This window comes from Stegastes partitus, unplaced genomic scaffold (assembly GCF_000690725.1).
Source record: "Stegastes partitus isolate 25-593 unplaced genomic scaffold, Stegastes_partitus-1.0.2 Scaffold224, whole genome shotgun sequence".
NCBI classification, from domain to species: Eukaryota; Metazoa; Chordata; class Actinopteri; family Pomacentridae; genus Stegastes; species Stegastes partitus.
In genome coordinates this window covers 278914-302941 of record NW_007577955.1, presented here as the reverse complement: position 1 = coordinate 302941, position 24028 = coordinate 278914, and the positions used below count along the sequence as shown (strand labels likewise).

Sequence of the window (24028 nt, the reverse complement as noted above, 5' to 3'; positions counted from 1 at the left end):
ATGTGTCCAACTAAATCCGGATAATGGCCTTTAAGCTCTGCAGAATGGTTTATGTCCGGACGCAGACATGTGGCTCACACTTGTGTTCCCAAATTAAGACACAACGCTGGCAGAGGTGTAAATCAGACGCTGGTGTTGCAATAATGACATTACCTCCCTGAACCCAGTGCGGTTAGAAGCTGTTGCGAAAGGAAGATGACTCAAGTTTGTTGCTGAACCTGAGGCGACTGGAAGACCTCAAACAAAAGAAATGAAAAGATAAAGAGAGAAAAGGATGATGGGAAAGACTGATGAAGAAGAGGCAGGTAGTAAAAGAGAGATCAGGTTGTGGTGGGAACGAAGAGTTAACTGGGTTCTTTTATTGTCTTTTTTTTTTGGCTTCGTTCACGCTCTGGCTGCCATCGGTCAGACAAAGGAGCTCTGAGCCTCCATGCTGCGTTGCTCTGAAGGATCCATTTTACACTGCCAATCAAAATGAACCCAGGTCATTTACATACTGTATCCACTGAGGCCCATTCAAAACCAGGGGAGCAGCGCCCCCTACTGTTCACTGTAGGGCACTGCATTAACCCTGCAACTGCCAACCATGTCGAGAGACCACAAATGGATCCCCAAAAGTGAAAATTACATAATTAAACCGTTGTAAATAATTTCAATCAGGGAATCTATTAAACTGCTTAAAAACTGTATTTAACCTTTAGTTTTCAGAAAAATAGCACCAATTGACGACATTTCTCAGCAAGAAACTAAACAAGAGTTGTTGAATTTTCAACTTTCCGACAGTCACCGAACTACTCATGAGTGATGTCCTCAGTCCAAGTTTAAAAAATATTTTATCAAGATGAACCTATTTTAAATATCTTGTGTAAAAACTAGCCAAAGCTAAAATGTTTGCTCCAAACATAAACTGTTTTTTTTTTTTTTTTTAAGTGTATTCTTTATAACAATCATGAAGCCATTAGTGATTCAGTTGTGACCAACAGTGAAGAGACAAAAATTCAAGGACTTTTCGACTGATCTGCAGGCTGTGTTTAGGGAAGGCATGAAAACTAACGAAAAATCTAAATTGAAGATCTATCATATGTAGGGCCACATTTTTGTCTAGTATTTGTAACATCTGTGCACACTTGGTTAAAGTATGTACATTTCAATTTTTAGTGGTGGCAAACATTTCCAGAAAAACCTCAAATGTAACAAAATAATAACTGTCTGACATTTGTTTATTGTTTTTTGTTTTTAAGTTTTTTTTTTTTTTTTTTTTTTAAATTTGAAGTAAAACAAAACTAATAGTTTGTAATGTTGTGTGAATATTCTTTTTTATTATTATTAATTGTTGATAATGGATGTATGCCATCACATGATGTACACTGTATTTATGGACTTATGTCAGTTCTTTTTAACTGTATGTTTTCATCATATATTACAAACACTGTTGTCTTCTGCCACAAGAATATACCCATGACAATCCACATCTTCCGATGTATTATGTTGCATTTAAGTCTATATTTTGATATTTGCATGCCGTTTATCTAAACTGTATGGTTTTATTTAAATACAAGTTGATTTAACTGTTGTACATGAGTTGCTACAATTATGCATTTTGGATGCATTGGAATTTCACACAAGTCACTGCCAATGAAAATGAGTCTTTTGGCTAATGAGGTTACGTTGACATTTATTTGAATGTTGGTTATTGTACATTATGCCTTTTCAAATAAAGACATTGAAATGGAAAATCTTTGTGTGATCTGCTTTGCCAATTTTGATGCAGGAAGCACTTTTTTTTTCGACTTTTATTTCATTTATAAATGTGTTTCTCTAATAATTACTTTGCCATTTTCACTTATATCTTTCGTAATGTCAAAAACTTGTGAAGATGTGTTCTAAATTCCTGGTTACAAAAAGAAGTAAACAAAGACATTTTTGAGTATTTGAGAATTTATTCATCAAATGTACAATTGAAATTATTTGTTCTTGAATATGCTAATCATCCCCCTTGTCTTCTGCTATGGGCAAGCATAGATTTTAAATTGATCTTTTTTAAAACTAAATGATAAAACTTAAGAAAAACTCAAGAAACACTTGCTATAGCGACCTACGTTTGACAACTTTATCCCTGTGGCAGCAGGACTTAATGTTGTGCATTTCATAAAGAATAAAATAGAGAGTAGAAAAAAAAAACTACAGCAGATAAATAAAATAAAGGGAACCAGATGAGAAAGAAATGTGGTTACAATTTAGATTAATAAAAATAAGATCAAGTCAAGGTGAAACAACATTCAAGTATTGTTTTTATTATTTCCAAACACCCACCACTTCCAACATTCATCTTTCAGTACAGTTTCCCACATCTGTAATTATTGCTTCAGCTGTTATGTTTTTGTCTTTTCTGCCATTAGAAGCTTATTATCAGGATCATTTAGTTTGTCAAACCAGACCGGCGATACTCAATCCAACTGTTGGCACTCAACCGTCAAGTAATAAGTAAAAATATCTAAAAAGGAAAAGAAATAAAAACTCCAAAAAAAGTGTTCAAAAACATGCTACAATAATGTTCCCCTAAGAAACAATAAAGGAGCAAAGAAAAAATATCTATAATACTTGTAATCATCCATACATTATCAGAATAAACTGTCATCTCCAAAACAATTGAAAAAAAGTATAAGAAAAGTGGAATCTGAATTCATTTTAATGGGAAATACCTTCAGTTTAAGGGTTGAATCAGTGATAGAGAACATGATAATGTATCATCAGTTATCCCACCTTCACATCAGCTTTTCATTTAGCAAATAATAGCAAGAGTAAATTTACTTTTTACTCTTCATTTTGCTGGAAAGAGATTTGACTGAAAGCAACTCGTTCAATTTCTAAAGGATACGGCAGCATGTTCTTATCCAACCCGCAACAGGAACACGTTCACTTTCTGAAAAGCTCCTAAAACCTGTGAAGCTGCTTATAGATAACTAAAGGTGCAACTGATGACACTACGAATTCAAGTCTAAATTGTGACGCTTTCTTTATGTCCTCACACACTAATTTGGCCTACATTTGAAACTGAGCGGTGTTCCCCTTGAAGGCCTCAAGGAGGTGCTAACACACCTGCGAGCGCTTGAGGTTTCCAGTCAGGAGGAGAGAGAAGCAGGAGATATGTGAGGAGGTCATGCAACAGCTGTTTGGTCTTTGGCCACATCTACTAGAAAAGTGTAAAGTTTCAGGACATGCGTTGATTTAAAGACAAAAAGAGGGAACACAGTTTGACAGTCAACTTGTTTTTAGCATCTGACTTAAGTGATAAGGCAGCAATCATCTCGAGTAGGAAATAATGTTTCTTAAGGCATCTACAGAGCTGGAAAATTCACACATTTTCAAAGGTTTGACACTCATTTGGAACGATCGGAGTGATGCGCTGAAATTAAGGCGTTTCAAGTTCATTGTGTGCGTTCAAAGGTGCAAGATGAAGCCACTTCTCATATTTAACTATCATGATATATTTTAGAATTTCTTGTAACTATATGCAACGGTAAATATGATAAAACTATGCTAACTTATCTGACAGAAGTCTGATCATTTGATGAACAAAAAATGCCAGTTATGCTGAGTTAACAAAACAAGTGGTCAAAACATTGAACATTGCTGTAGCTACTATCAGTTTTTATGATTTGGCTTTGGTGGTGGATAAAACCCTCACCAAATATTCTCTACGCAACAAAAGCCTTGACATTTAAACTTCTCTTTCTGTTTTAAGGCTCTTCATAATGGTAATCACGTGGCAAAGTAATTGCAGTTAATTTATTAATACATTTTAGTCAACGTGAGTTAATGTCCACTGATGGCGAGATCCAGTGTTTGCAGTCACACTGAATTCTGACGCAGAGGAAAAAGCCTCCGTTTGCCAAACATTCGCATGTTTCTATTGTCAGGTGAAAACCTTGTGACTCTTAATTTGGTGATTATTCCACATTTGTTGCCAGATGACCAAAGAATTCATGAAGTAAAATGTTTGAATTGTTTTTTTATGATTTCCTGTAAATCTGTAGTTTAGTTTGACGAAATATTGACACTTTGATTAATTTCTGTGGGAAAAAGCCACAGCTTAAAAAAAAGATAAATCGAAGACTGGTCAATTTTTATGTTTACATTGATTACAGTGGAAGTGGAAGCAGTTGTTTGACAGTCTTCTGACGTTCCGTGTAGCCACAGTGTGAGTCTCCTTTGACATGGATGAAGTCATGTTACAGACACGGCTGACTGCTGAAGCTCTGATGGGAATGTTGTTGCTCCACATTTGACTTCCGGTAATAAACATCACTGATGTCGCACTGACTTCTTTTCATCCGGACTCCATTTTCTAATTATTTTGGTCAGTTGTGAATGTAATGACAACAGCTCGGGAAGACTTCCTGCTTTTCAAGAATTTTCTTTAATTGTGGTGTGATTAAAGCAGCTACACTGGCCCACGTAATTATCCAGGACGTTCTTTTGCTGTCAGTCCAAAAACTGTGCATAGCTGCATTATAACCTAATAAACTGGAAACAGTTTATTTTACTTCTGGCCTAGTTTTAACATCTTAGTGGGTATGTTTGCACATGGAAATGACAGGAAAAAAAAACCCAACATATTGCAAAGTTGTTTTTTTTTCTTTTTTTTTTTTAAGGTTGAAATGTGGCCTACTAAAGCAGGAAGCAGTGTTACGGGTTGAAGATGTAGTGCCACTTTCTCTACCGCAGACCAGACTTGTTTTTATCCACTTCAAAACTTTTTATTTCTCCAAATATTTCCAGCGTGGTGCAGGAACCCAATCAACAGCAGATCTGTTATTAAAACAAATTTCACAAAATGTAAACCAGCAGTTTACAAGCCAAAGTGATTTCATTCATTTTACACAGTTCTTAAGCTTTAAGACTTTAATGATTTATACAGTGAGACTTTGAGAGATTTGTAGGATTTTAAGACAAAGGTGGTTGCCAGTTTCAGCTGTAAACGTGACTCCATCCATTGTTTATGTCTTCAAGGCATCTGAGGTTCAAACCTCTGTGCTGCTCAACCTGCTTCCTCCCATTATCAAAACCCCGTTTCCTGGCTAGTGAGGAGTGTTGTTCAAATGTGTTAGTCATATTAGGTTGACATGAAGCGCCTGTCTGTTCCAACACCACACCCAAGTTAAGTCACTACGACTGAAGGCACTGTTTAAACATGTGTCTGCCTCGTCCACCTTCATACCCTCCCACCCCTCCCTCGGTTCTCCCTCCCTCTGTTCCCATCTGGGTTCATCACCTCCCTATCCACCTCCTCCTCCTCCTCTATCTTGTCCTCCTCCTCTTCTTCTTCTTCTCGTAGCATCTATAGCAGGACGCAGCGCTTCTTGGGTTTGTTGTCTGGAGGCTCCAAAGCTGCCAAGATGGCCTCGTCAAACACGTTCTTCAGTCCTCTCTGAGAAAGAAACAGAAAGAGACAATGCGGAACTTTGTTTTTATCTCAGGGGCACGAAAACCCCAGTGCTAAAAACAGAAACAAAAAGATATAATCTTCTAAAAATGGTGTTCATTTTCTGGCTGACTGATATTTCTGATCTTCTTCTACTGCAAACAAGCATTCATGTTACTCTGCCATAGATGTCTGTCCTCTAAAAAGACCAAAAAAACATCAAGAATAAAAGATAATATGAACTTGTGTAACTGCACTTCCTTCTGTATATGCAACTTCACTTTCCAGTTCTAAGGCTTTTCAGTAAATGATCGGTGTGTGGTAGAGCTGGGCGATTAATTAGGGTCAGAGCACTGTGCAAGGACCCTATTGTAACCCTTAGGTTTCTTCTAATTATTCTTCCACCAAAAGATACGCAATTTTGAGGGCCTAAACATGCACAAAAACTCACCAAAATCGCCACACACACCAGAACTGGTGAAAACTTTTATATTTTAATGGACTTGGACATGTCAATGGCAAAATGGCTCCACACCCCCCCTTGAAAATGTAAATGGAGTCCTGTCACAAGCCCGTTTGGCCTAGAGCTACGGAATTTGGTAGGCATATAGAGCAGGTCTGGATGATTAAAAAAAGTCCTCCCCGCTTCAAGTTCTAAAATGCAACACGGCTCAACTGCGCCCCCTACAATATTTCAACTGAGTCCCATCAGGGCTACCTTTGACTTAGAGCTACAGAAATCGGTACACATATGTAGCAGCTCAGGACGCACAAAAAAGTCCATTAGCATGTTTCTGTAAACCCAACAAGAAAAACGCCAGAGCATGATGGGCTATTTTCACTCATTTTCAAAATCTATCTCCTCCTAGGGGGTACGTCATACACATCTGAAATTTGGCCAGCACAAACTACAGGATATGGTGACTGAAAGTCATTAAAATGCTCCGCAAAAGTCTAAGCAATGCAAATGCCCCTCAAAGAAATGTAATGGCAATAATTAAGAGGTCCACATTCCACTCTTACTCGATGACATGACCCTACATTATTGTTAGGTCTTCAGCTATTTATTTTCATTACTAATCAATCAATATATTCGTTTCTTGACCTAGAATTTTTTATTTTTTTTTAAAAAGAAGAAATTAGTAAAACACATCATGTCTGCCATTACTTGCAGCTGCAGTGACAGACTTTCACATATAGATGAATGCTTGTTACATTCATGCCAAACAACTTCACATATTGCCAATTAAATCACTTTCGATTTTACATTATGCCCAAAGTTCTAATCGAATTTCTGTGGGAACATTCCTGCACTGGTGCACTGGTAGCGATGCATTTTACTGCAACAGACAGCGATTAGTTTGTCAGAACTGACAAAAAGGATGGAGTATATACAACATGGTGGTCTACGGTAGAAAAACTTGGAAAGAAACATTTCTGATGCAGCAGATTTAAAAAAAAAAAAAACCAAAAGAAAAGAAAAGAAAAAGACATCAGAGGAAGAATTACACCTTGAAAAAGAAAGACAGCAAGGCACACGTCAAGAGCACATTCTAGTGTTTGTGTAAATACCTGCACTGCTTAAGGTGGGAGACAAAAGTTCCACTATGCAGTTTTAATTCATTATGATGTCCAGCAATGGAAAAAAAGCAGAAAACAATCAAATGTTTTGGATTTTAACATGAAAAATTACTCAAACAACTGATTAATGAAAAAGTTGCTGGTAAGTTTTCTGCTGCTCAACAAAATGATTAGTTATGAGAAAATGTACTTCAGTTGTAATTTATTGTGTAGATTACTTTAAAACATCTCACCTTTTACCTTGTTTATGATCAGATTTTGTTAGGATTAAGATTTTATCAGGCTTTTCTAAACGTGACCAGCAGCAGTCTTCTTTTTGTGCGACACGTTTTACCTCACGTGGCAACTCACTGAGCCAGAGGTGGAACTTTTTTTTTTTTTTTTTTTTTAAACAACTACAAAGATGATGAATGTTTCTTGTTTATTCCAATTTTGCAAAAAGGTAAGACGGGATTAAACACAGCCAACTGCTGATAAGTCAGCCAGATCAAGACATGCCTCATCTTGTGATCAGTTTAGTAACTATATGTTGCCAAACTCATTCAACACATGGATTTTCCCACTTGTCTTTGAATTGACAAAAGTTGAACAATTTCTTTTCCTTTTGAGCCTCGCTGTTTACCTGCGTAAGAGCTGAACACTCCACATATTTGACGGCCTTGAGCTCACGAGCCAGCTTCTCTCCGCTCTCACAGGTCAGGGCTCGCTGTTTGTTCTTGGCCAGTTTCTCCAGAGTGTTGCTATCATCTCTCAGATCCACCTGAGTCCCGACCAGCAGGAAGGGTGTTCGTGGGCAGTGGTGTGAAATTTCTGGTACCCACTGTGAAAAAGCGAGCCGAAGGTCAGGTCTCATAGACTTTACTTGAAACTCCCACTGGTTTGCACATTACCGTAACTAAATGTCAACATCAAACCAAACTGCCATCTGCGAGTTTGTGGGTACTAAATTAAATTAAGGTAAAATTGCAGACAAGGATGCTGGTTATATTTATTCGTTTGGCTTGTTGATTAACGTAGTAGTAATTAAATTAAAAGGTGACTTGGACAAAAAATGAATGAACAAACCTTCTCTCTGACGTTCTCAAAGGAGGAAGGGGACACAACGGAGAAACAGACGAGGAAGACATCGGTCTGAGGATAGCTGAGGGGTCGCAGTCTGTCGTAGTCCTCCTGACCTAAAGAGAGAGACATGAAAACACCCTAATCAACAACAATAACAGCAGCAGCAGCTGTCGAGGAAAAAACAGTCAACAAACTTTTCTTTACTGGTTTGAAATGTATCCCTCTGAAACCCAAAACCTGCCAGCAGGTTTGAAAGGTTATTTTGCTTTTGTTTTGTTTTTTAAACCAATTAGCCAGAAACTGTATAACCAAAAACACTCATTAAATTTCTACTTTCCAATAAGCCTTTAACTACTCATCTATGACATGTGGTTCCACAACCAAAACCATGAGTGACTCAGTTGCCACCAACAGTTTTGTGACAAAAATTCAGGAACTTTCAGCTGAACTGCAGGCTGTGTCAACACAGAGCAGATTTGACTCAAGTATGGAAACTCAAAATGTCAATAGTTAAATATCTACAGTTTGTAGGATCCCCATTTTTCCCCCATTATCACTGAAATCTGCAGACACATGAAAAAATATTTGACATGTTGATTCAAGGTGATGAAATGTTTGTAAAATATTTAGTCAACTTTTTTTTCTCCTTAAGATTCAAGGCGTTAGAACTCTGTCATAAGGCACAGACAGATGACATGTTTGAGTTCTGTCTACATCTAGCCATGTTTGTGCTGTCTCCATTGAAGTGCAGGACTTTATATTGTAGTAAAAAATGAGCTAGAAACTCAGACAAAATGTGACAAAAGTAAAAAAAAATGACCAGAAACTGCTTTTGGTTCAGAGGATTAAAGTCTAAACTCATAACAAACCAAGAATAAGACAACACTCACTACTATTCCTGTACTGCTACTGATACTATTATCCTACATAGAATTACATATAAACTATGTACAGAATTATGTTTACCTGCAGTGTCAAACAGTCCCAGAGTGTATGGCTCCCCACCAATCATCACTGTCACGGCATAGTTGTCAAACACCTGGGGGAAATAATGGGGGAGATAGAGGGGGAGATGAGTGGGAACAGAGGTTGGAGAGTAAGACCAAGAGAGCAAAAGGAAGGGTGAAAAGGAAGTAAAAATGTGAAACAGACATATGATCAGGGGCATTCTTCAAAACAAAACAGGAAGCACACTTCTCATCTTTAACAGGCTCACGAGTTCCCAAAAAAGAGGACATGTGTTATCAACTGCACTCGTAAGGACACTCGGTGTCACCAAATCTCAATCTAATTCTACAACCAAATTCCGAAGGAGTGAAAGGCAGAAAAAAAGTATTTAACTCCAAAATTTTAAGCTTTAAAACTGAAACCAATACTGGGCCAAAGGTTGCACATTGTTGAAATCTTTCAGATATTTTAGATATACACAGTAAATCTTTCATCATACGGAGATATTCTACTTTAATGTCATGCAAAGCAAAAGCGTGAACAGGACTGAGTATTCAAAAGCACTTAATCACTTGTAACTACTTTGATAACAAAGTGTGTATTTTACACAGATTTTCCTGTTTTCCCCACCATGCACGTCAAAGGTCACCAGGTTTACACAACAGTAGACATGAAGTGTGAGATAAGCTCTTTGTAACTGTTGGCTTTAGGCGTTCAAACTGCAGCACGACCAGCATCGGAATGTTTACCAGCATACAAATACTCAGATTTATGGAATATTTACAAAATGCCTAATTGTCACAGAAACAGGTCAGCCCAGTCCCTCCTGTCCCCCAGCGGGCTGTTTCAGATGCTACTTAGATAGAATTTGACATTATTATTATTACACTGAAGTAGGCAGGAGGTGTGAACCCAACCAATGAGAATACCACATGATGAATAACACAAATTTCACAACTATGTAACGACTACTTACTAAGTAATGGCTGCAGTTGGGAGACATAAACACATATGTAGAGCTGAACACTAAGGGGAAGAACCTGCTGTTGCAAGACCGTATCTTAAAATGCAAAAACTAGAGGTTGCTAGCTTAGCTTTAGCACTCCTTGGCAATAATTTCAGGCATAACTTTTCATCCTCTAAATAATATTTTAGCTTATAAACAGCAACAGCTTCTCATTTCATGCTTGGTTTTGATTGGCTGCATTTCACTATTAGGTCTGAAAGTCTGGCAAACAGGTGGGGATATAAATTAAATCAAGGAAAATAAAAGGTTGAATTCTCGCACTCTGTATGTCCATTCAGCTCTAGACAGAGTTTTGGTAGTGGATCTCTATCAAGTAAAAGTTTTATAGCCGTTTTTGATTTGCTTTGATTATATGCTCAATAATTTTAATGACCACGAGAAACATTGGTTAACCTTTTAAACTTCCAAACCCGTCTTCAAGTTTGGAAGTGCTGTTTCCATAAAGGTGCAGGACTTCACAGTGCAGTGAAAAATGAGCCCATAAAAAGAAAAAAAAAAACGTGACAAGAGAAAAACACCCAGAAACTGCTTTCGGTTCTGAGGGTTAATGAGCACACAACTAAACCAAGCTGAGTTACTGAATCAATCAGAAGTGGGTGGCACTAAGAGGTCTGACAGCTGTATCTTCTTGAAAGTGTAGGTGCGGTTTTACCACATTTCAATGACGGTAGTGTCTCCCTGGCAACACAAGTAAACAACTAAACACCTGCGAAACTCTTGAATGTTTTTCTGTCAATAACGTTATGTAATGTAATGGGTAGTTGGAATAAGGTGACATAACCTTTTTGCTATAGGGCCCCACATTGATCCAGCCAGAAAATTGTGCAAAACAACCAGCATTACTATAACTTTATGAGATAATGGTGTGGTCACATGCTCGACTGCTGACAATTTCATTACAGCAATTGTTGACATTTAAATGACAACTTCAGTGTCTGAACTGGCCTTAATCGGATTAAATATCCTCATTACTAAATGAGAAAATGATGGAATTGAGCTGAATTCTCCCAGTACAAGGAACTGTTTTACTGCTGCTCAGGTGAACAGACTTGTCGTCTCACAGTCCACTCCTCCCTACCGTTTCATCACTCCCATACCTTCAAGCTGTTGCCACGTGCAATAACAAGCAGCATGGTCCCAACATGCCTGCTGGCCTCAGCTCTAAACTGGGAGGTGAGCTGCAGCAGGGAGTGTCTTTTAGTCACTGCGCCTGCTTGAAACAAGCACAACTTTAACATGTTGGCCTGCTACCTTCTGCTGTAGCCTGCAGACACAGTTTGGTTTTAATGAAGCTTCGTATGCACAGACAAGTTCCAGATCAACTGGAGGATATAGCCCGTAGGAGAGGAAGTAGTACATACATGGAGTCAAGCTCTGTATCTGTTTGATCTTTGTTTAACCAGGCAGGCTCACAGCAGGTGACTTGAAATGCTTGTTGCACAATATCTGCCAGGTCTCAACACAGCATGTCTACAACTCCATTAAACTTAAGATTCTCTTTTTCTGCTTTGATGGAGAAAGCATCTGTAACACCATCATGTACAGACAGCAGACAGAATATATTTGTTTTTTAATCAAATTATGGTAAACAACATGGTAACGGTGTACCATATTTAGCATCTATAAGCAGTACGCAATAAGTTTACAATAATGCATCAATGCAAGTCAACTGTATAGAAAGGTAGTTAGAATAATATGAAATAAGTTTTCATAGATCAAGTTATGATAGCTAACAAATATTTTAAATGTTTTTTTTTTTTATACTAAATTGTGGTGTATGACACACTACTTGTATGGGGGAATTTGAATTATATGTGGTTAAAAAAAACAGTCATTGGACAGTGTAACAGTGGCTAAATACTCTAACGTCTCAATAGATGGAAACAACATGCATACATAAACTGTACATGTAAAAGATGGGGCAGTTGTAGCCTCATAAAACAACAAAAACTAAACTTATGCAACAAAAATTCTATCAAAATTTCACATATGAAAACTAAAATGTCATTTTTAGGGGACTAACACAAAAAAATCAGCATCTGCATCTAATGTCAGATCTGCATTCATTCCTACAGTCATGTCTGACTAAAAATCAGCACTTTGTCATATATATGTGTGTGTATGTACTTATGAGAATTTTGCCCTTTTTTAAAAAAAATAATTAACATGTTTACATTTGAAAAGGTGACACATAGACTACTAGAAGTTAATAATGTTGCACAAAGTATTTAATGTTACAGTTCGATGTTGCAGGCCTTTTAATTCGGGCAGAACATTAGTCAACTGTAAATTAAAATCCTAATTTTAAACAGTGCAATTGACAAATCACAGAGGATGCAATTTAGAATGAACTAGGTTGGCTGTTAAATATTGAGACAAATGTTGTATATCAGTTTTACAGCAGATTGCCACGTTACAGTTACACCTCATACATGTAGCCTGACACGAACTGTGTTTCAGTGGTTTAACACATTACTGTGGGGATTCTTTTTATGACAGACACACTTTTGATGGTAATTCATGTGGTAATGTGCCACAACAAGTTATAAATCTATTTGACAGTAAATACTGAACTAATAAAGGATTTTTTAAAAATTCCATTACCAATCAAGCTGCAATATGACAGAAAAATGTGCTATTTTGCCAAACTGTTCAGCCCTACTTTTAATTATGCGTTTATGATATATGAATGTATCAATTATACAGACATGAACTTAGCTCCTTTTAAGCTCCCAAAAACAACACATTTTAAATCTTTAAATATTGAATATTTGACTAAATGGGCAAAACTAAGCTCAACAAAGGGGAAAAACATAACAAAAAACTAATAAAACCAATAAAGTTTCACATTTAAATTTGTCTTATCAGTAGCATGCCATTTTATCCGTTTGATTCACTCTGATAGAATATTGATGTTAGTCAATTTCTGTTTCAAAAGTGCTTAATTATCTTTTTCTGTTTCTGTCAAAAGGCCCTGTGGTCACAAGACATTTCAGAAATCTGAATAGGGAAAATAAATTAATATAGATTTTTTTTAATGGCAATACGAGGGTTGATCAAAACGTTCTGAGACTGTTGGTGCACAAGCAATAATCACGTAACTTTGCTTTTTTACCAGGAATTGTGCTCCGGATGGTTTTGTAACCACTGGCAGTTTCACATCCAAGGAACTCACACTGGAGCAAATATTTGTCTTTCTGTAATTTTTTCCTCTTCCCCTAAATACAATTCAAGTTGTAGGGTCACTATTTTGACACGGTTTGAGAGATTCAACCCTTCAGACTATGCTGGACACATTGACGGAACAGGACTTCTCGGAAGTGTTATAAACGGGCAGGAGCACTGGGAGCTGAGCAGCACTGCACAAGGAGACTACTTTAATAGGGTTGGCCGCAAAATCAGTTGAAATCAGTTTTGAGTCTAAACCTTTTGACCACCCTTTTTGTTATTGTTCAGGAGTTTGTGTTAGACTGGATACTTTGGATTTAGCATTTTAGCTCTGGGAAAATGCTGTTGACTGAGGCGTTTAGAATTTCTTTCCTTCTTTAAATGTTACTTGTGTTTTTTCCAGAATAAAGAAGCAGCCTTGGACTTTACTCAGACAGACTGACAAGACAGCTCATGGTACAACACACACAAATAGACCTACAGAAATGGACATACTGAGGCAGAGGTACTAGTCAGTTCAAGTTTAGGCAGAAACTGTGCAATACGATGAGGCACAGTGGAGAGGTGAGACAAACATTTCACAAAAATACTAACTACACACGCACACACATAGACACACACACACACACAGACACACACATAGACACACACATAGACACACACACAGACACACACACAGACACACACACAGATTTGTTTGGATGGAGCTCAGACTACAGAAGCTGCTGGAAACAGTCAGATCACAACAGTCACTGTGGAAAACAGCTGCACAGAAAAGTCCCTTAACAGTATCCATGTTATTTACAGTTACAATTACTTCACTTTAGTCATCCTGCACGAAATGTTCCGTTTTGATTTTATCAACAACAAACTGGAATAAACTACCTAACAAGGACACTCCAGATAAAATTTAATGGATGGAATATTAAATTATAGTCCGCTGACCTGTTTCTAAAGGAATTATTTCCTGCACAAGACTTCTACTCTCCTGTTTTGTTTTTTGTGGTGGCTGTCAGCTGACTGACAGGAAACAACACAAGATGCAAAACTGATGTGAAAAGGCTCAGCAAAAAAACACAATGAAGAAAAGATGAAGCGGAAAGTTTGCACAGGTTTACTGTGATTAATCTCCCGACTTAGCTGCAGCTTGTCTTTTTTGAAAGCAGGAAAGCTGATATCTGGAACTGTGCTGAGTTTGCAAACACCAGCCAGAACAATATAGAAGAGGCTGACAGAGTAGAAAAACTCAGCTCCAAACTAAATGAAATATTATTTAAAATGTATAAAGTTGAAAGGTTTCTTGTCCAGAGACTCCGGTATTTCAACTGCATGATAACTGGTCTCAAAGGTTTAAGATAAAGCTACAGTGTTGACGTGGAGCAATAAGGCTGTTACTAACAATAGGATAATGTAGGGAGGAACAGGATGTTGCGCATGCAATAACAACAATAGGACCATAAGCAATAAAAAAAAAAACTGCGTAACTATTGCAGACTGACCTAAATGTTGAGCTCACTTGATGAATGTGAAAGTGCTGTTACTTACTATGGTGACTACTAAATAAAAAATAAAATAAAAATGCATAAAAGATGATTAAAAATCCAACTGAAATATTTTAGTAGAGAAGTCATAATATTAAGTAAATTAAATTGTCATTTCAAGAGAAAAAAAGTATTACAATACATCTTGTAATTTTACAACTTCACTTGCCTGTAAAAGTTCAACCTCATTTGAAAATAATACATCTTAACTCCTGAAGTATTATGACTTTGTTCCCAAAAACATTGCAGCTTTATTCTTGAATACTGCATAATTTGTCATGATATATTAGATTACTATCTAGAATGTAAGCGCTCATGTTTCCTTCGCTTTGGTTGAATACATCTGGCCCTCCTCCCATTCAAACAGAGACTTCCTCACAGCCTACCTGTGCACGGGCCAACAATCACAGCTGTTAATCTAATATGTTTGACAAGTTGACTATACTGAGGAGCGTCACTGAGGCACTTTCACAAACAAACAAGATGGCTGCTACTAATGTGGAACAGTCTTTTGAATTTTTTTGCTATTGTGTCAGTATCATATTCCCGTCCTTCACTCAGTTTGTCATGTTTCATTGCTCTGATTGGTTAAATTCCTATGGAATTGCGACCAGAGGTGTTTTTCCCATGCTAATTTGCATTTGCCTAGCAATGCCCTGCTGGAATATTAAAATAAACATAAATTTATGCATGTTCATAAACTGTTAGAGCAAAATTCTTGAAACCTTTTATATATTTTTGTTTTTTTTGGTGAAATGACAACTTGACAGTTTTGAAATATAATTTGAAATTTTATGCATATATTCTCAATACATGAACAAAGGGGTCTCTGATACTGATGAACTTAGAGAGAATTATTCTCCCTTTGGCTTTTCAGAGCTGTATAGGGAGTTTTTGTGTAGCCCCAATCTTTACCCACTGCTGTCGTACATTTCAGCGTTTCCAGAGAAAAGCACTGCAAACTGCCAACTCAACACCAAACATCAGTAAGGCACAGTTAGAGACTTGCTGGTCAATATAGATATATTGATTGTAATTAGTAAAATATCTGTAGCATGTAGAACCACATTTTTCCCCAGTGTTGGTTGGCACTTGGACACATGTTGCAAATGTTATTTCATAAAATAGATAATCAAAGAAATTAAACTTTTTTCTTTCTTTTTTTTAAATAATCTATGGCATAATAACCGTGTCATACTCCACAAAAGACCTGTTTGAGTTTTCTCTACTGCAGCTGCAGGATTTTATGCTGCAGTGGAAACACTGGTTTCCCAAATAAACCTTGATGAGACATTTGACATTATTCATTCCTCTTCCTGGAGCAATAGGCGATTTATGTAAACATACATTGGCATTTCCTAAAATCTATGGATTAGTAGAAGTGAGGAAAAACAACAAGAAACCTTAAATAGTGAAAAAAGAAGGGTGGAGGATGAATAAAGTCACACCACATGGTCAAAAATAGTGGAGGGGGATGGAGGTGAGAGAGATGGACAGTGAGGCAGGAAGAGGAAGATAAAGTTGAGTCAGCACTGTTGCTTCTGCAATCCACTGATCAAACTGTGCTGACCACTGACAGATGGGTACCAGCAGAAAACAATAGAGAATTACTCAGCAGTTTGCAGCCATCAGTCAGTAAAGCTGCCCATCAAGTAGGGCTATTTGAGATATTTCCAGCCGGAGAGCCCTGCCTGTCACCAGTCAGTCACAAACCAAAAAGCCAGAGTTTGCAGGATCAGCCAGGCTGACGTTAAAGTCTGCACCGCATTTTGTATCAGACTGTAGAGGCTGTGAGGCAGCTTCCTCATCGTGCTGCTACAGCATGACACAACACTTCTGAATAGTCACGACTCAAACAGGATGTGTAGGGACGCAAGTGTACGTTTGTAAATCCTGCAGGTTCAAACAAAACCACCTCTAAGACCGCACAAACACACAGAGAACACTGCAATCCCAAGAATCCAACCAAACAGCAAGCACCAGTAAGTGGGAAAGCTCCTTCAACAGACTTACAATGAGTGAGAAACAGCAACAACTTTCTTCCAAACTGATGTTGCTGAAGTTTATTCGACATTTCATTGCTTCCATTAACTTTTTCGAAAGCAGTATTTCAAAATGTGCATTTAAATATGCTGTGGAAATAAAGCAAATGACACTCGTACGGTGACGATTTCAATCCAATTAGGGCCTGCTTTCTAAAAAAAAAAAAAAAAAGTAAAGCTAAAAGAGCAGACATCCTGAGAAATTATTTCTTTTTTTCAATTTTTAATAGAACATAATAAAGAAAATTATTTTTTAGGTAATTTAGAAATGGTGTCATTACATAGTTCATCCAGCAGTTCCAGTTTCATTGGCTACCATACTGTCAGCGCTGTTTGCAGCACATGTAGCAGAGTACGTATCACAGGTGAGCAGACAGTGGTGTAGTGGGCTTATGATAAATTGCTAACTAGTTTGTGAAATAGGTTGCACTAAACTTAATCATCAATGACTGTATCATTTTTCCTTTTTAATATATCAGCCGATATATTGAGAACAGAATCTCTCACTCCCTAAAATCTGTATCAGCCCCAAAAATCCAGTATTAGTTGGGCTTTACAGACAACTAATCGATTAATCAAAAAAATATTCAACAGAATAATTGATAATCAAAATAGCTGTAGTTTGAATAGAGCCACACTAGCTACTCCCCACAGTTCCTAGTTTTGATACTAAGCTAAGCTAACCCTGTGTGGCATAGATCATCTCATTTAATTCTCAACAAATCAGAAAGTATGTGTATTTCCTAAAAATGTCACACTAGTCCTTCAGAGGTAAAGTACAGATTATTACACAATGGTAAGTATGTCTCAATCTAATCTCAAAGATCAGGATCAGTCAAAGCATTTTTTTTTAACTAATTGGTATCAGCTTCACTGACCACAAACCAAAGCCCAATCTTTTTACACAGCTGTCACACGTAAAGGGAGAGCACAATTCGTTCCAGGAAACAGCTGAAATCTCTGAAAGAGTTGCATTCAACACTACCAATACTATTTCCAGGGCCTGAAAAAGGTAATACTCAACAAAACACAGCAAGATCACTCAAGTAACTCAAGCAACAGCTGTATCAAAGCAAAACAAACTGGATGACACCTTCAGTAGGGGAGAGAAATTAGCTTGCGGCAGATGACAAAGCGAAAAAGATTATAGAGCAAGCAACTAAAGTCATTGCGCTAGATTATCAGCAGAAAATACAGGTTTGTGATACCTTATGGAGCTTTAGCATGGCAAGTTGTAAATTCAGCTCTGTTTGGACACGATTCAAATCAAAACAACACTTTTTGCGCAGTAGCTGAACTTCATTACAAGGTTCATTACCACCCACAAGGTTTTTATCAGATGTGACGGCTGATGGATTTACCAGTTTGAGGCGAAACTGAAATTTCTGTTGTTCACTTTTAGTATTCTAGCCCTACTACAAGGCTGCAGGAAGGGAAATTGTTATTTGTTGTGACAGTGAATGTTAAAGTTAATCTGTTACGCCACTTTGCAATGGAATTGCAATCGTATTAGACATTTCAAGCATTCTAGTTCTACTACTACAATGCCGTACTAAATGGCATTGTTCTAGGTTTGTTTACTTTCTTGTTTCGGATAATAAAAGTAACATTAAGGAACACTAGGTTGATTTCATTAACTTGAATGTACTTGAAGTCTGCACTGTTCATCGGAATTTTCTAGGAAGAAAAGGTATTCGTTTGGGGCTCTGTATCAGTAGATACTTGATATTAAATGACTCTGATCAGCTCAGGGGCAAAGAATCGGGAACTCCCTACAAAATGGGTTTTATTTTGTAGCAACATTTGCTATTTTTTTAAGGGTGAAAACAACAGCAAGTGTCCCGAAATGTCAACAATAATCTCTCTCTGAAGAGGAAAATCATGTGAATGCTGTAGATACAACAGCATTGGTACTGTGATGTATACCGCCCTCAGTTTATTGAGCAGGCTGCTGTACTTTTGGTGATGGATCACTGCTTGTGGAACACACATTTGTTTTATGTCTGTTCAGTCCAGACGCTATAAACAAGTATCACTTCCTGTGTGACACCAAAGAGCAGTAGAACGAGTGCTACGTTGAGTAAACGGAAAATCGCACAACTCCTTTCAGTTTGCTGCAGAACATAAAACGTGTGTGTCGATTTGCTTGTGTTATCAAACATCACTCACCGTGGGGACGTATTCAGAAGGAAATTTGTTGGTAGTATAAGAGATGAGCAGGCAGGTCTTTCCCACTGCACCATCACCAACCACCACACACTTTATAGTCTGCATCTGTGGAGAACGAAGGCAGGAATTAAAGACAAAATGGAGACATACAACATTGACAGACTTTAAACCACATAGCTGAAAGTATCTAATTAGGTGATTTCTAGTTAGGTGGTTTCAAACACAGAAAAGTGAATAATAGAACTAACTTTCAGAAATACTGTTAATCCCCCGAACACCAAAACCCATCGCAAGGTTTGAAAAGCATGTTATCTTAAAAAAAAAAAGAAAAAAACTAGACCATTCATCAGCCAGAAACTGTAGAACCAGAAAGAGTAATCAGATTTTTTAACTTTCCACTGGTATTCATCTACACATCTCATGTGCTGTTATTGTTGGAAAACTTCACCAAGTCTCAGCTTAAAATCATATTTGAGAAAAATTTGTCAAATATAAACTGTTTGTTTCAATCACATGTTGTTAAAAACAAACAATTCTAAGTGTCTCAGCTCAAACATAAAGCCATCAGTGCCTTGGCTGCAACCAAAGGTCAAGTGACAAAAAGAAGTCAAGAAAATTTTCGGCTGAACTGCAGGCTGTGTTTACACGGAGCAGAAAGGTGACAAATATTGTAACTAAAATCACTTAAATAAAAACGCAAGTGGTAAAATATCTCTAGCATGTAGAGAAAAGAAAAATGGGGTTAATCATTGGTTTAATATAGTTACATATACATCATAGTTATATAATTATAGTTGATAAATTCAGTACTTTTTCAGTGTAAATCTTATGTTTATAATAATACACAAATTCTAAAAACATACAACATAAAGATTATAACGATTTCAATGTTACACCTGCATAAATGCAAAGAAATTCACAATTGCTCTGTTCCACAACCAGATAAATTGAATACACTGAGTTTTTAAGGTGTTGTTTTTAGATAGTGTGAAAAGGGAAGCTTTCTTTCATGTAACAGAAAATGTGGTGAAATTGCTTCTTTTCACATATTTAATATAAAATCCCCTCCTCTTTCAAATGACTGTGCTACTACTAACTGAAGAGAGCATCCAGTATTGCACAGCTTATCGGCTCTGTTCAATACCTAACATTGCCCAAATCATCAAAGCTCATCACAACAAGATTTGTAGATTTAAAGAAACAGAGTATACTTACTGCAAATTATACACTACAAGATTAAATGTGTTACCCTACTGTTGTCAGCCCTTTTAAAACTTTACAAGTAGAGGTGATTACTTGAAAATCCACAGGCGATACATAGATACTGGTGATTTATTAGGGTCCGAGCACCAACGGGTGCGAAGACCCTATTGGAACTGCTGGAGTTTATTATTATTTCTTCATGACAAAGAAACACATTTTTGAGGTACTCAGCATACTCACACACGCACCAAACTCGGCACACACATCAGACCCGGCGAAAAATGTTATAATTAGGGGGAAATACACACCTCAACAGTAAAATGGCTCAACAGCGCCCCCTACAAAATTACAAAAAATGGGCCCCGAACACGCTTTCACGTACAGCCACGAAATTCGGCACACACATGTAACAACTCGAGACGCACAAAAAAGAACACATACCCGAAACTCAACAGGAAGTCGGCCATTTTGAAAAAAATGGCGGCTTACCGCTGAAAATCGGCCATTTATGGCAGATTGCAAAATTTCGCTCCTCCTAGGGGTTAAGTCGTACACATTTCAAATTTGGCAAGCACAAACTACACAACATGGTGATTAAAAGTTATCAAAATGCTCCGCAAAAGTCTGATGGTTTAGAAATGGCGCCCCGTGCAATATTGATCAATGGCCATTTTGGCCATTTCTTTTGCGTTTCCAGCATTCAACGGGGTGCCGTCGGAAGGCCGTTTCATCTAAACCTACAAGATTCGGTGGGTATGTTTAGCAGCTCGGGACGCACAAAAAAGTCATCAGCACCAAGCCCTAAACCCAACATGAAGTCCGCCATTTTGAAAAAAAAACGGTCAGAATTTTACGATTTTCACTCATTTTGGGCCATTTTCAAAATCTATCTCGTCCAAGGGGGTAAGTTGTACACACCTGAAATTTGGCCAGCACAATCTACACGACGTGGTGATTAAATGTTATTAAAATGATCCGCAAAAGTCTAACGGCGTGGAAATGGCGGTCCGTACAACTTCGCCAAAAAGCCATAAAACGCCATACAATGGGACGTGCTGTGTAACTGGCTTGTACGCGCTCTGATTGGCCTGTAACTTTACACGTGTGTTCCGAGTCACAGCCAGAGCGTGTTAAAAACATGTGTACATTGACTGGCTCAGTCGCACTGCCACGAGAAGCAATGACCCGTCCAATGCCGCTTGCGGCTTTAATTTTATTTTATTTTTCTATTAAGCCTTGAACAAGTTTTAAGCAAATGTGTCTTAAATGTGAATATCTACTAGTTTTCTGAAGTTTTTGTGTGGTATTGAAGTGTATTTGGGGTTTTGATTACACACAACATGCAATTTGAAAACATGCCTGTTGGACATCTTATGTGCCAAACAACAGATTATTATTGAAGACAATAATGGACATATTGATTTTGGAAATAAAACATGAAAGCAGATATAAATTGTAAAAAAAATTACTTCTGCCAGACACGTGAAAGATCCTACTGCCACTTAAAGAGCTTGAACGTACAATGCTTTAAGTGTGCGATTAAGTATAAGAATTTCTAAATGATTGTCGACAAACGAGGTATTCCTGCCTATCTTTTACTTGTCTTGTGTGTTTCAGCTGCATGTCAACAAGCTACAGCTTCCAGGTATCACACTGACTCAATGGAAACAGTGGCAGCGCTGTAAAGCAGTGTTTTCTCCATACGAATTAGAGAACCTGTGACCATCCAGACACTGAGCAGCTTGCATACCCAAGCTGCTGCTTCATTAAGAGGGACAATAGTAAAGGGATATCAGCTGCCACTTCATCACTGACTCTTTGTTTGGGGCATTTAGCAATGGCAGCAGTCAGGGACAAGGTAGCTGGTGTCAGCATAGACGATGGCACCCGAAGAATTCCTCAGCGACAATCCACATACACATGCAGACAATTACGAAAAAAGTAGTGGGATAGGTGTCTTTCCCATGCACTGTGTCCTATACATTATCTGCATCAAGTTAGTCCTGTTTTGAAATCTGCAGCATTTAGAGATGCAGAAATGATCAATTGTATACTTTCATATTTAGTCAACAGCGGGAAAAAAAAACTATGCATCTCTCTCATGTGTGTGTGTGTGAGATTAATTATTTAATGATTCATATATCTGATTAATTTTCTGTCAGTCAGGTTGCAATTCATTTTGACCTGCAGCCAAACAATAAATCTTTACAATTTGTAGAAAACTGAACAAAAGGGTATATTTGGCACTGACTTATAATGAAAAAACAAACATGCACCAGTTATTCTAATTGGATTAAATCGATTTTCCTTAAGGCACTGCCTACAGGAAACAAGAAAAATGCTTCTTCCTCCAACACTGTTGTCAATTCCATTAAACTGACACAACACATAGGAAATCACACAATCCCTTAAGCGACTACGAACTTATTATATTTATTTCTACTAAGTTTTTGAGCTCTAAATGGTTCAACATCCAACCAGATCCCTCGAAGCGAGACTGCTTTTCAGCCACTTCCGCATACAAAGCTATGGCAGAAACTTGGAAAAAACGATTTATTTATTTATTTATTTTTTTAAATAGCAGGTCAGATCGCCAGCTAGTTAGTTTTTATAAATGTAGAATTATTAAAGCAAACACTCTATATCTGTTTGGCAGGTTTTAAGAGCTAACAGACGTTAAATGTTGGAAAGTTTATTCCTGCGAAGCGAGCTAACGTCAGCTAAGCTTGTCGGTGGCTAACGTGAAGTTACATCCGCCGGACCCCCACCCACAACAAAAATGATCGTTTAAAGTTATTTTAAAACATGTTTAATGACAAAACAACGCGTGTTAGGGCTACATGTAAATATAAAAGAAAGATTGGGTGCGATAGTTGCTCCTAGTTTACCGTAAAAATCCAACCGGTAACTTTCGGCAGAGATTTCAGAGCCGAGCTAGCCCGAAGTTAGCTGAAGGAAACGGTTTGTTTTGACAGCTGCCGGTGAGCGGAGTTTATCTGTTAGCGGACCAACAGACACAGATTTAACACAGAAACGCATCCTCTGCGTTATATTTATGTGCCTCTGTCGATATAGCAGCATTTATCGTCGATAAATCACAGTTTGTCACAATGACAGCGCCTACCTTTCTGTTCACCGCCGCCGGAGTGCTGCTAATGTGGTGCTGCGTTCAGGTGCTTCCCGTAAATGTCCCCGGAAATATGACATGCTGTGTTTAGGTCCCTCAGGATGTGTCGATTATTGCATGCATGTATCACGTTGTGATCTTTCAGTTCAATTCGGCTTAGTTTTAGTTATGTAGCGGCAATTCACAAAAGTATGGCAACAAACATAGTAAGATGAAGACCTTACAATAGTCTTTTTTTAAAGTCATTGATTGCTATATTTTGCTAACTTGAATGGAATATTTAACAAGTTAAATTGATTTTACAACAAGTAATAGATCTTAAAATTGCATTTAAGAACAGAACCATTTAAAACCACTTCTGAGGAGAAAAGGGGATGTTTAGAAATCCTCAATAATAATAATAATAATAATAACAATTCTAAAAAATAATTAACTTAACATTGACATGCAGTAAGAGATTTATACTCTTTATGGCCCCATGTTCCACTACTCAGAAAGTAGTGAACCATAAGAACTGTTTTGCTGTTTTATTCTATTTTATTCTTCTTTTGTAGGCTACCTACACCATGTACTGATGTGTGTCTTTATGTATGTATGCATGTCATGCTGATCTTCTGTGTTGGTGAGCTGAAGACTGGACAATATAGTTTTGTTCTATTCTTTTCAATGACAAAGTCCGACCGGTTTTAAGAGTCCTGTAAAGAAAAGCAAACAAGTCAGAGCGTTCTATTTTAT

At 37.5% G+C, this 24028-nt stretch overlaps 1 protein-coding gene across 1 annotated transcript; it reads right to left on the bottom strand.

Moving 5' to 3' along the window:
* Positions 1-1920: 1920 nt before the first annotated feature.
* On the bottom strand, positions 1921-23364 carry LOC103356837 (cell division control protein 42 homolog). The gene is made up of 6 exons (XM_008281137.1): positions 23291-23364; positions 18964-19068; positions 9035-9107; positions 8072-8181; positions 7629-7826; positions 1921-5431 (listed from the first exon to the last, which is right to left on the bottom strand). The coding sequence occupies exons 2-6, from the start codon at positions 19066-19068 to the stop codon at positions 5342-5344; spliced, it is 576 nt and encodes a 191-aa protein (XP_008279359.1). The 5' UTR covers positions 23291-23364; the 3' UTR covers positions 1921-5341.
* Between the last annotated feature and the right edge of the window lie 664 nt (positions 23365-24028).